This window comes from Pseudophryne corroboree, chromosome 10, assembly GCF_028390025.1.
Source record: "Pseudophryne corroboree isolate aPseCor3 chromosome 10, aPseCor3.hap2, whole genome shotgun sequence".
Taxonomy (NCBI): Eukaryota; Metazoa; Chordata; class Amphibia; order Anura; family Myobatrachidae; genus Pseudophryne; species Pseudophryne corroboree.
The window spans coordinates 7,402,464-7,415,800 of NC_086453.1; the positions used below are offsets into that span (position 1 = coordinate 7,402,464).

A 13,337-nucleotide genomic window follows, 5' to 3' on the forward strand; every position below is an offset into this window, starting at 1 on the left:
AACTCCCCGGTTGTCGGAAACTGGCAAACCCGTGGTAAAGAACCGCTGGGGTGGTTGTTCCTGAAAAACGAGCTTGTAACCGCAAGTGATGAGATCCCGGACCCAAGCATCCGGGCAGGACTGTATCCAGACCTCCTTGAAATCCCACAAACGAGCTCCCACCCTGTGATCTCCCAGGTGGGAGGGAGGCCCGTCATGCGGTGGCAGTGGTAGAAGACTTAACGTCTGACTGGGCTGAGGCTGCGGAACCTCTACCCCTGCCGCCGCCTCTACCTCTATGGCCACGGAAGGAAGAAGCTCCACCCCTGACCTGTCCTCGAAACCTGGAAGGGGCACGAAAGGATCGAAAAGAGGGACCCCTATATGGTCTGCGAGCGGCTGGAGCAGCAGAAGGAAGATAAGCCGACCTACCCCCCGTGGCCGTAGAAATCCAGGCATCCAGATCCTTACCAAACAAAAACTCACCCGTAAAGGGCAACGCCTCTGCCACCCTTTTGGATTCCGTGTCCGCATGCCAATGCCGGAGCCATAGCGCTCTGCGGGCCGCAATTGTTAAAGCGGAAATTCTAGCTCTGAGAACACCTATGTCCTTGGACGCTTCGCAAAGATAAAGGGCTGATTCACGGATGTGTTCTGCCAACTCTATCAATTGATCCGCCGGTAATTCGTCACAAATTCCAGAGGATAATTGTTCCGCCCAAGCTTCGATCGCCTTGTTGACCCAACAACCTACCTGCGCCGGGCGATGTAAAACCCCTGCCGCAGAGTAAATATTCTTTAAGGTAGACTCCAACTTCCTATCTGACGCCTCCTTAAGTGAAGTTGCCCCCGGAACAGGCAGGACCGTCTTTTTGGACAGATGAGACACCGAAGGATCCACGATCGGAGAGGTCTCATAGTGCGTTCTGCTACCTACGGGAAAAGGATAGGAAGACAACATTTTTCTTGATACCTGAAATTTCGCGTCTGGATGCTTCCAGGCTGTTGTTATAAGCGCATCCAGCTCCTCCGAAACTGGAAAAGTCACCGGCAGGTATTGGTCGGTGCCAAACCTTGAAGGGCGTAAGGTGTCTTCCGTCTCCTCCACCTGTAACACTGAGCGAATAGCAGTAGTAAGAGCCTCTATACCCTGAGCTACTGGTTCAGAGTCCTCATATACCTGATCGTCAGTATCCTGGATATCCACATCCTGTATATCCTGTACATCTACCCCCGCCTCATCTAATTGAGGCATATCATCGTCAAAGTCCTGTAACACCGAGGCTAGCAATCTCTTTTTTGCAGCCTGTTGGGGGGGGGCTAAAGGACGGGGCTTGGGAAGGGATTACAGCCCTGGAAAGCCCCTCCACTGACTTTGCCAATGAGACTGCCCATGCAGGTTCTGGCGCCGGTACCGGGACAAGCTGTCTGAACCGGGCCGCCTCTCTATCTTCCCGAGAGGCTTTAAGTTCCCCAGTCAGCAGGGACATCACCTCTGTGAGTTGTGTCGTCCATGTCGGGGCGCTCTGGGGTTCTGAGGAGGGCTGAGCCGATGGCTGTGACTCCTCACCTAAAACCTGACCCTGCTTTTGTGTTGCCTTGGAGCCTTTGGTGGCCATGGCAGCACCTAAACTTGATACCCTTCCCCCACAGGAAAACAGCTATAGGCAGAATGGGAGGGAGGGGAGTGAAGCAGGGAAAAGAATGCAGCCACAGCAGCCCGATCTGTCCTGCACGATACTGTGTGCAGTGACAGGCTGAAATAAACAACTATTGTACCTGCAGTGCCCCCGAGTGCCCCCCTTCCCCACTGTAACAGCTCGTTGTTGTGATCGCGTGGCCTCCATCCCGCGCTGCAGACAGGAAAATGACGGGTCCCCAGCAAGCTCTACTTCCGGGCGTGCAGAGCGGGACTAAGCCCCGCCCCCCTCCTCAACGGCGCCAAATTCAAAGTTGCCGTGTCTTATGCCGGATCCCTGTAGCGTCTCTGTGAGCCGCGCTGGCGGGGATCCGAGCAGGGAGGAGGGCGGGCGGCTGGCGGGCGGATGAGCTGGAGCGCGGCACTGCGCTGTTACTTTTACTACTTTTTTTTTTTTAAATAAATATTAAATAAAAATGAGTAGTAACAATTAATAATCCGAGGGGAGGGGGGGGGGGAATTGGGGGGGTTGTTTGGGTGCTGGAGGGGAGTTCTTCCTCAGTCACCAATAATAAAAGTAATTTTTCAAAACCCCCCTGTCACCCCTTCATCCCAACACTCTGGGGGGAAGTGGGGAAAATACAGACACTCATCTTTCAGTGGTGGAGGGTGGCTCCGAAACACGCCGCACGCAGCGGTGTCCGGCCGCAGATACTCACCGCTGCCGTGCTGCCGGAATCTTCTGCTGGAAGGAGTGGTCCCGACACGCGCCGCACGCAGCGGTGTCCGCCAACTCAGGAGAGCTCAGTGTCTCCCTCAGCCGGGGCCCATCCCGAGCCGCACGCAGCAGCGATGGGACCCCGCCGGCAGCTCCCGCGGTGCAGACTGGCAGTGGCAGAGCTGCCAGTCTGTGTGTGGAAGAAAGAAAAATAAAATAATAAAGAAAAAAGAAAAATTTCTTCAGCTAAACCCAAGTGAACCAGCTCCCTTGGGCACTAACTAAGACTGGCTTGGAGGGGAGATAGTAGGGGAGGAGCTAGCCACAGGGTTAGAGTTTTTTAAAGTGCCAGCTCCCAATTACTGCCTACTATTCCCCATTGTAACTACGCTCCAGTGGCCCCTAGTGGATGAAGGAGAAACTGATAAGCATGATGGGGCGGGCCTCCCCCTGGGGGATCCCAGGGTGGGGGGCCGACTTCTAGGTTTTGCCCAGGAATGGTTTAAGACCACTTCGGATACCTGGGTGAGGGAAGTCGTTGCTCGAGGTTACGCCATTCCCTTCAAGAATCGCCCCCCTCATCGATTTTGCCTAACAGATGTGCCTCTGGATCCGGCAAAAGCAAACACGTTGCACTCAGTGGTACGTTCCCTCCTGTCCACAGGAGTGGTGGTACAGGTGCCTCTGACTCAGAGGGGCGGGGGGTTCTATTCATCACTGTTTCTAGTCCCGAAACCGAACGGGTCCTCGCGGCCCATTCTCAATCTGAAGTCCTTGAACAAGCATGTGCGGATTTCCAAATTTAATATGGAAACGCTGCGCTCTATTGTTCTGGCCATGGAGCCTGGGGACTATATGGTCTCCCTGGACATACAGGATGCCTACCTGCATATTCCTATTGCAGTGTCTCATCAGCAGTACCTGAGGTTTGTAGTGGGCAACCTTCATTACCAATTTCGGGCGTTACCTTTTTGTTTGACAACGGCTCCGCGAGTCTTCACCAAGGTTATGGAGGTCATGGTGGCCACGCTACGCCATCAAGGGGTCAGGATACTACCATAGCTAGACGATTTGTTAATCCTGGCGAGTTTCCTAGAACTTCTCCTGTGTCATCTCGATTTGACAATCCGGTGCATGAAAGCCCACGGATGGCTGATCAACTGGAAGAAATCCTCCCTGGTTCCGGCTCGGAGCATGGTACACCTGGGATCGTTATTGGACACCCACAACCAGCGATTGTTCCTGTCCCAGGAGAAAGTCCTGAAGCTTCAGGACAAGATACGATGCTTCCTATCCCGTCCGCAAGTGTCGATTCATTTGGCGATGCAAGTGCTAGGTCTCATGGTGTCGGCTTTCGACATGGTGGAGTATGCTCAATTCCATTCTCGTCCTCTGCAGAAGTTGATTCTGTCCAAGTGGGACGGTCTGCCTCACCGGGTAAGATCTCACATGATCTCCCTATCTCCGGAGGTCCGTCTGTCACTGAGCTGGTGGCTTCAGGACCAACGATTGAGCAGGGGCCGTCCCTTCTGAATATCCAACTGGGTCCTGCTGACGACTGATGGTTGGGGCGCAGTGTTGGAACAACACTCTCTCCAGGGTCGGTGGACCGAGGAGGAGTCTCTACTCCCGATAAACATTCTGGAACTGCGGGCAGTGTTCAATGCGTTGACAATGGCCCAGCATCTGATACAGAACAGACCTGTTCAAGTACAATTGGACAACGCCACCACGGTGGCGTACATCAATCATCAGGGCGGCACTCGAAGCCGCATGGCAATGACGGAAGTATCAAGGATTCTTCAGTGGGCAGAACGCCATCTGCCGGCCATATCAGCAGTGTTCATTCCGGGCGTTCTAAACTGGGAGGCGGACTACCTGAGTCGACAGTACGTGCACGCCGGAAAATGGAGCCTACATCCGGAGGTGTTTCAACTTCTCGTGGACAACTATTGGCCTTTCTACAACAAGGCCTGGATTTAGGCCTGCGTCTGGCCATCCTCAAGATTCACATGTCGGCCTTGTCGGTTTGGTTTCAGAGAAAGATCGCTATCCTACCTGATGTCCATACATTCACTCAGGGTGTGCTGAGGATTCAGCCTCCTTATGTGCCACCTGTGGCCCCTTGGGATCTGTCGGTGGTTCTGGAGGCCTTACAAGAGTCTCCGTTTGAGCCTCTTCCCTCTGCTGACCTTAAGTGGCTTTCCCTTAAGGTCTTGTTTTTGCTGGCTATTGCTTCAGTTAGAAGGGTCTCGGACTTGGGTGCCTTATCCTTTAAGTCCCCCTATTTGATTTTTCACGTGACCGGGCGGTTCTTCGGACACGCCCAGGTTATTTACCCAAGGTGGTGTCTTCTTTCCACCTTAACCAGGAGATTGTAGGTTCCGGCCTTTAATTCTCCTGAGTTGTCTTCCAAAGAGCGGTCTTTGGATGTGGTGCGGGCGCTCCGCATCTATGTGAAGAGAACTTCCTCCATTAGGAAATCCGATTCTCTTTTTGTGTTGTTTGGTTTTCACAAACGTGGCTGGCTTGCATCTAAGCAGACATTGGCCAGATGGATTAGAATGGTGATTGCACATGCTTATGTACAGGCTGGTCGTCCGGTTCCTGCTACCATCAAAGCCCATTCTACTCGGTTGGTTGGACCTTCTTGGGCGGCCCACCGTGGTGCGACCCTTGAACAATTGTGCAAGGCAGCTACGTGGTCCTCGGGGAACACGTTTATTAGGTTCTATGCCTTTGATACTGCCGCTTCCCAGGATGCTTCCTTTGGACGCTGGGTTCTTGTGCCCGCTACAGTGCGTCCCCTCCCATAAGGAACTGCTTTAGGACGATGTTATTTCCTTGTGGTGCCCAGTGTACCCCGCAGCAGAAAACGAGATTTATGGTAAGAATTTACCGTTGTTAAATCTTTCTGCGAGGTACACTGGGCTCCACCTCGCAGAAAGAGATTTAACAACGGTAAATTCTTACCATAAATCTCGTTATTCATTGTTTGGACTTCATTTACTATTGAGATTAAGGGCCTAACTCAGAGATGATCGCAGCAGCAAATTTGTTAGCAGTTGGGCAAAACCATGTGCACCGCAGGAGGGGCAGATATAACATGTGCAGAGAGAGTTAGATTTGGGTGGGGTGTGTTCAAACTGAAATCTAAATTGCAGTGTATAAATAAAGCAGCCAGTATTTACCCTGCACAGAAACAATATAAACCACCCAAAATCTAACTCGCTCTACACATTTTACATCTGCCCCACCTGCAGTGCTCATGGTTTTGCCCAACTGCTAACAAACTTGCTGCTGCGATCAACTCTGAATTACCCCCTAAGAGTAATATGTGGCCCTCCTCACAGCTAGAGGCTCGCCCAGTGCGGCCCCCAAGGTTTATCAAGTTGCCTGTCCCATCCTAATAAGACCACCGTTGTTTCAGGCTGCAGATCCTGGAGCAGCAGGTTGTTGGGGGTGAACAGGCCAAAAACAAGGAGCTGAAGGAGAAGCAGAAGCGCAGGAAGAGATACGCGGACGAGAGGAAGAAAGACCTGATAGCTGCACTGACAAACATAGACGAGGAGAGCGGTGACCGGATCCTGCTCAACGTCTACGACTCCATTCAGGAGGAGCTGCAGGCCAAGAGCAAGCACCTGGAAAAGATGCAGAAAAAGGTCATTTACGCTCCGTTATGTCACACACACATGAACGCTGCATCTCCCGGCTCATAGTCAGACCATCTGCAGTCAGTGTCATACTGCCACCTACTGGCTGACATACATAACTGCTCACCAAGGGACTGTGCAACTTTATGCCTCAGCCTTGTGTACTGTGCACCATATGGCTCAGCGTTGTGTACTGTGCACATGATACGGCTCAGCGTTGTGTACTGTGCACATGATACGGCTCAGCATTGTGTACTGTGCACATGATACGGCTCAGCGTTGTGTACTGTGCACATGATACGGCTCAGCGTTGTGTACTGTGCACATGATACGGCTCAGCGTTGTGTACTGTGCACATGATACGGCTCAGCGTTATGTACTGTACACATGATATGGCTCAGCGTTGTGTACTGTGCACATGATACGGCTCAGCGTTGTGTACTGTGCACATTATATGACTCAGCGTTGTGTACTGTGCACATGATACGGCTCAGCATTGTGTACTGTGCACATGATACGGCTCAGCGTTGTGTACTGTGCACATGATACGGCTCAGCGTTGTGTACTGTGCACATTATATGACTCAGCGTTGTGTACTGTGCACATGATACGGCTCAGCGTTGTGTACTGTGCACCATATGGCTCAGCGTTGTGTACTGTGCACATGATACGGCTCAGCATTGTGTACTGTGCACATGATACGGCTCAGCGTTGTGTACTGTGCACATGATACGGCTCAGCGTTGTGTATTGTGCACATGATATGGCTCAGCGCTGTGTACTGTGCACATGCTATGGCTCAGCGCTGTGTACTGTGCACATGCTATGGCTCAGCGTTGTGTACTGTGCACATGATATGGCTCAGCGTTGTGTACTGTGCACATGATATGGCTCAGCGTTGTGTACTGTGCACATGATATGGCTCAGCGTTGTGTACTGTGCACATGATATGGCTCAGCGTTGTGTACTGTGCACATTATATGACTCAGCGTTGTGTACTGTGCACATGATACGGCTCAGCGTTGTGTACTGTGCACATGATATGGCTCAGCGTTGTGTACTGTGCACATTATATGACTCAGCGTTGTGTACTGTGCACATGATATGGCTCAGCGCTGTGTACTGTGCACCTGCTATGGCTCAGCGTTGTGTACTGTGCACATTATATGACTCAGCGTTGTGTACTGTGCACATGATATGGCTCAGCGTTGTGTACTGTGCACATGATACGGCTCAGCGTTGTGTACTGTGCCCATTATATGACTCAGCGTTGTGTACTGTGCACATGATATGGCTCAGCGTTGTGTACTGTGCACATGATATGGCTCAGCGTTGTGTACTGTGCACATGATATGGCTCAGCATTGTGTACTGTGCACATGATATGGCTCAGCGTTGTGTACTGTGCACATATGGCTCAGCGTTGTGTACTGTGCACATGATATGGCTCAGCGTTGTGTACTGTGCCCATGATATGGCTCAGCCATGTGTACTGTGCACATGATATGGCTCAGCGTTGTGTACTGTGCACATTATATGACTCAGCGTTGTGTACTATGCACATGATATGGCTCAGCGTTGTGTACTGTGCACATGATACGGCTCAGCGTTGTGTACTGTGCACATGATACGGCTCAGCGTTGTGTACTGTGCACATGATACGGCTCAGCGTTGTGTACTGTGCACATTATATGACTCAGCGTTGTGTACTGTGCACATTATATGACTCAGCGTTGTGTACTGTGCACATGATATGGCTCAGCGTTGTGTACTGTGCACATGATACGGCTCAGCGTTGTGTACTGTGCACATGATACGGCTCAGCGTTGTGTACTGTGCACATGATACGGCTCAGCGTTGTGTACTGTGCACATGATACGGCTCAGCGTTGTGTACTGTGCACATGATACGGCTCAGCGTTGTGTACTGTGCACATGATACGGCTCAGCGTTGTGTACTGTGCACATTATATGACTCAGCGTTGTGTACTGTGCACATGATACGGCTCAGCGTTGTGTACTGTGCACATGATATGGCTCAGCGTTGTGTACTGTGCACATGATACGGCTCAGAGTTGTGTACTGTGCACATGATACGGCTCAGAGTTGTGTACTGTGCACATTATATGACTCAGCGTTGTGTACTGTGCACATGATATGGCTCAGAGTTGTGTACTGTGCACATGATATGGCTCAGAGTTGTGTACTGTGCACATGATATGGCTCAGCGCTGTGTACTGTGTACATGATATGGCTCAGAGTTGTGTACTGTGCACATGATATGGCTCAGAGTTGTGTACTGTGCACATGATATGGCTCAGCGTTGTGTACTGTGTACATGATATGGCTCAGCGCTGTGTACTGTGCACATGCTATGGCTCAGCGTTGTGTACTGTGCACATATGGCTCAGCGCTGTGTACTGTGCACATGCTATGGCTCAGCGTTGTGTACTGTGCACATGATATGGCTCAGCGTTGTGTACTGTGCACATATGGCTCAGAGTTGTGTACTGTACATATGATATGGCTCAGCCCTGTGTACTGTGCACATGATATGGCTCAGCGTTGTGTACTGTGCACATAAGGCTCAGCCTTGTGTACTGTGCACATGATACGGCTCAGAGTTGTGTACTGTGCACATGCTATGGCTCAGAGTTGTGTACTGTACACATGATATGGCTCAGCGCTGTGTACTGTGCACATGCTATGGCTCAGCGTTGTGTACTGTGCACATATGGCTCAGAGTTGTGTACTGTGCACATGCTATGGCTCAGCGTTGTGTACTGTGCACATATGGCTCAGAGTTGTGTACTGTGCACATGCTATGGCTCAGCGCTGTGTACTGTGCACATGCTATGGCTCAGCGTTGTGTACTGTGCACATATGGCTCAGAGTTGTGTACTGTACACATGATATGGCTCAGAGTTGTGTACTGTACACATGATATGGCTCAGCGTTGTGTACTGTGCATATATGGCTCAGAGTTGTGTACTGTACACATGATATGGCTCAGCGCTGTGTACTGTGCACATGATATGGCTCAGCGTTGTGTACTGTGCACATATGGCTCAGAGTTGTGTACTGTACATATGATATGGCTCAGAGTTGTGTACTGTGCACATGATATGGCTCAGCCTTGTGTACTATGCACATGCTATGGCTCAGAGTTGTGTACTGTACACATGATATGGCTCAGCGCTGTGTACTGTACACATGATATGGCTCAGCGTTGTGTACTGTACACATGCTATGGCTCAGCGTTGTGTACTGTACACATGATATGGCTCAGCGCTGTGTACTGTGCACATGCTATGGCTCAGGGTTGTGTACTCTGCACTAGACACTGCTCAGTTTGTATACTTGGCACTGTATTCTGTAGCTTAGCATGTTATAAATGGCGAGATGTTTGGTTGTATGTTCAGAGCTGCATTAGAATGTGATTGGTTGGTCTGGGCATTGCACCAGTTTCATCTGTTTCCCTGTGTTCTGTATTCCATCTATATTTTGCATGTTTTATATTCATTTCATCTGACATATACTTTCTGTGTCACAGCTGAAAGCCGCAGAGGTTGAAATTGAAGATCTCCATTCGGAATTTGAACGGGATAGAGATGACTACCTGGTCACCATCCGCCGGCAGGAAAGAGATCTCCTCCTCTTCCAGCAGATTCTTGATCAGGTTCAGCCTCTCATCCGTAGAGACTGTAATTACAGCAACCTGGACAGAATCCGGAAAGATGCGTTATGGGATGAGGACAGCGGCAGCTGGAAGATCCCAGAGCTTGTCATGCAGAGGACCAGTCTTCCCACAGGTGGTCACATACTGCTGATGTCTCCAGTGTCTGGGGTTTATAGTATTTATCTTCTGATAGCATGTCGGGAATGGTCCTATTCTGCAGAGTGATTGCCCTTGGCCTCCCGCAGTCACTGGGATACTGCATAAGACACCATTATAACTACACCCTATTGCAGTGTAGGGCACATATAAAAGGGGACATCCGGTGGGGAGGTTCTCATGCACTAACCACGTCTGCAGTCCTCCCTGATGCTGATTGGCTGCTTCAGATTAGATTGTGCTTTGTCTCCAGTACATAATTGTCTGTCTTCCCATCGTTGTAGCTCCAGGTCTTCCATCAGCGAATGCAAAGAAGGCGCCATCAGCAGAAAACGGAGAGCACCAGCTGGTATGTGTCCCGCATGGTGGGTTCTGTGTTACCTGTCCGTGTAGTGTGTTATGGGCTGTATGTGAGGTATAGGGCCTGATTCTGAGTTGTGAGCAGCGCAAAAAGAAAGCCAGTAACTGCGCTGCAGGTGGGGCAGATGTAACAGAGAGACATTAAGGGCCCCATTCAGACCTGCTGTACGTTTTTGCAGCGGTCTGCGATCAGATAGCCGCCGCCCATGGAAAGTGAAAACCCGCCCCCGTGCAAGTGTGCGAATGCATGTGTACACCGTGCGAAAACTTCGCCCGACATCGGACATGTCCGTTCACAACTCACTCACCACGGAATGATTTTTCCAGTCTACGCGTAGCTCAGGACTTACTCCTACACTGTGATACATACAGGCTGATCGGGGCCGGAGCTGACGTCACACACCCTCCCTTGGGAGTGCCTGCGTTTTCCCTGACACTCCCAGATAAACGGGCAGTTACCACCCACAAACGTCCGCTTCCTGTCAATCACCTTGTGATGGAAATTTTTGCACCACCCTGTCGCTGTTTGGCATCGCGCCTGCTCATTACGGTGCATATCAGTCATTCGATAATCGTCCGAATTAGGCCCTAGGTGTGAGAGGGTCATGTCCAAGTTGAAATCTAAGTAGTACTGTATGAATAAAGCTGCCTAGTGTGTGCAGGCTACATGTAGAAGCAAAATGTATGTGCCCCCCCGGCAGTGCAGCAGTGTGTGGTGGGGTGCAGCAGTGTGTGGTGGAATGGCTCATCTAGTAGCAGGTGTGGTCGTTATCCCACAATCAGCAACCGTTTCATTCAATCTCACAATGTTATCACCATCCATCCAGCATGTTTTCTCTTACGTCCTAGAGGATGCTGGGGACTCCGTAAGGACCATGGCGTATAGACGGGCTCCGCAGGAGACATGGGCACTATAAAGAACTTTAGATGGGTGTGCACTGGCTCCTCCCTCTATGCCCCTCCTCCAGACCTCAGTTAGATCCTGTGCCCAGAGGAGACTGGGTGCATTACAGGGAGCTCTCCTGAGTTTCTCTGTAAAAAGAATTTTGTTAGGTTTTTTATTTTCAGGGAGCACTGCTGGCAACAGACTCCCTGCATCGTGGGACTGAGGGGAGAGGAGCAGACCTACTTAAGTGATAGGCTCTGCTTCTTAGGCTACTGGACACCATTAGCTCCAGAGGGAGTCGGAACGCAGGTCTCACCCTCGCCGTTCATCCCGGAGCCGCGCCGCCGTCCTCCTCACAGAGCCGGAAGATAGAAGTCGGGTGAGTATAAGAAGAAAGAAGACTTCAAAGGCGGCAGAAGACTTCAGATCTTCACTGAGGTAACGCTGCGCGCCATTGCTCCCACACATTCACACACAGCGGGCACTGTAAGGGTGCAGGGCGCAGGGGGGGCGCCCTGGTCAGCAATAAAAACCTCTAGGGAAACTGGCATATAAAGTAGATACTGCGGAGGCAGTATATTAATAAACCCCCGCCAGTATAAATAATTTGAGCGGGACCGAAGCCCGCCGGTGAGGGGGCGGGGCTTGATCCTCCAGCACTAACCCGCACCATTTTCTCCACAGCACACTGCAGAGAAGCTGGCTCCCCAGACTCTCCCCTGCTGAACACGGTTACAGAGGGCATAAAAAGAGGGGGGGGGGGGGGGCACATTTCATTGGCACAGTGAGTGTATTTATACATATTTATATAAAAGCGCTGTACTAACTGGGATTTTATTCCAGTGTCCGGTGGCGCTGGGTGTGTGCTGGCATACTCTCTCTCTGTCTCTCCAAAGGGCCTTATTGGGGGACTGTCTCCATATAGATATATCCCTGAGTGTGTGGGGGTGTCGGTACGTGTGTGTCGGCATGTCTGAAGCGGAAGGCTCATCTAAGGAGGAGGTGGAGCAGATGATTGTGGTGTCTCCGCCGGCAACGCCGACACCTGATTGGTTGGACATGTGGAATGTTTTAAATGCAAATGTGAATTTATTACATAAAAGATTGGACAAAGCAGAGTCCAGGGAAAAAGCAGGGAGTCAATCCATGGCTTTGACTGTGTCACAGGGCCCTTCAGGGTCTCAGAAACGTCCCCTGTCCCAAGTAACAGACACTGGTACCGACACGGATTCTGACTCCAGTGTCGACTACGATGATGCGAGGTTACACCCAAGGGTGGCCAAAAGTATTCATTATATGATTATTGCAATAAAAGATGTTTTACATATCACAGATGACCCCTCGGTCCCTGACACGAGGGTGCACATGTTTAAGGAAAAGAAACCTGAGGTAACCTTTCCCCCATCTCATGAGCTGAACGAGTTATTTGAAAAAGCTTGGGAAACTCCAGACAAAAAACTGCAGATTCCTAAGAGGATTCTCATGGCGTATCCTTTCCCTGCACAGGACAGGATACGGTGGGAATCCTCGCCCAGGGTGGACAAGGCTTTAACGCGCTTGTCCAAGAAGGTGACGCTACCGTCTCCAGACACGGCAGCCCTCAAGGATCCTGCTGATCGCAGACAGGAGACTACATTAAAATCAATTTATACACATATGGGTGCTTTACTCAGACCGGCAATAGCATCGGCTTGGGTTTGTAGCGCAGTAGCAGCTTGGACAGATACCTTGTCAGCTGATATTGATACCCTAGATAGGGATACCATTTTATTGACCTTAGGTCATATTAAAGACGCAGTCTTATATATGAGAGACGCTCAGTGAGACATTGGGCTGCTAGGTTCGAGAGCTAATGCCATGGCGATTTCTGCTAGGCGAGCCCTGTGGACCCGCCAATGGACGGGTGATGCCGACTCAAAGAGGCATATGGAAGTTTTACCTTACAAGGGTGAGGTTTTATTTGGGGAAGGTCTCGCGGACCTGGTTTCCACAGCTACCGCGGGTAAATCTACTTTTTTGCCTTATGTTCCCCCACAGCAAAAGAAAACTCCACAATATCAGATGCAGTCCTTTCGGTCGCATAAGTCCAGAAGAGGTCGGGGCTCTTCCTTCCTCGCCAGAGGTAAGGGTAGAGGGAAAAGAACACCTGCTTCGGCTAGTTCCCAGGAGCAGAAGTCCTCCCCGGCTTCTACTAAATCCACCGCATGACGCTGGGGCTCCACTGAAGGAGTCCGCGCCGGTGGGGGCACGTCTCCGACTCTTCAGCCAGG

The 13,337-nt window shown here is 51.0% G+C and overlaps 1 protein-coding gene across 2 annotated transcripts in view; it reads left to right on the forward strand.

Annotated features, from left to right (window-relative positions):
* The window catches only part of KIF17 (kinesin family member 17), a 71,463-nt gene that overhangs the window by 34,806 nt on the left and 23,320 nt on the right, over window positions 1-13,337 (forward strand). For both annotated transcript variants that reach the window (XM_063942073.1, XM_063942074.1), the window contains 3 exons: window positions 5,767-5,998; window positions 9,540-9,798; window positions 10,106-10,170. In XM_063942073.1, the coding sequence (XP_063798143.1) occupies window positions 5,767-5,998; window positions 9,540-9,798; window positions 10,106-10,170 (556 nt within the window). The remainder of the gene's footprint in view (window positions 1-5,766; window positions 5,999-9,539; window positions 9,799-10,105; window positions 10,171-13,337) is intronic.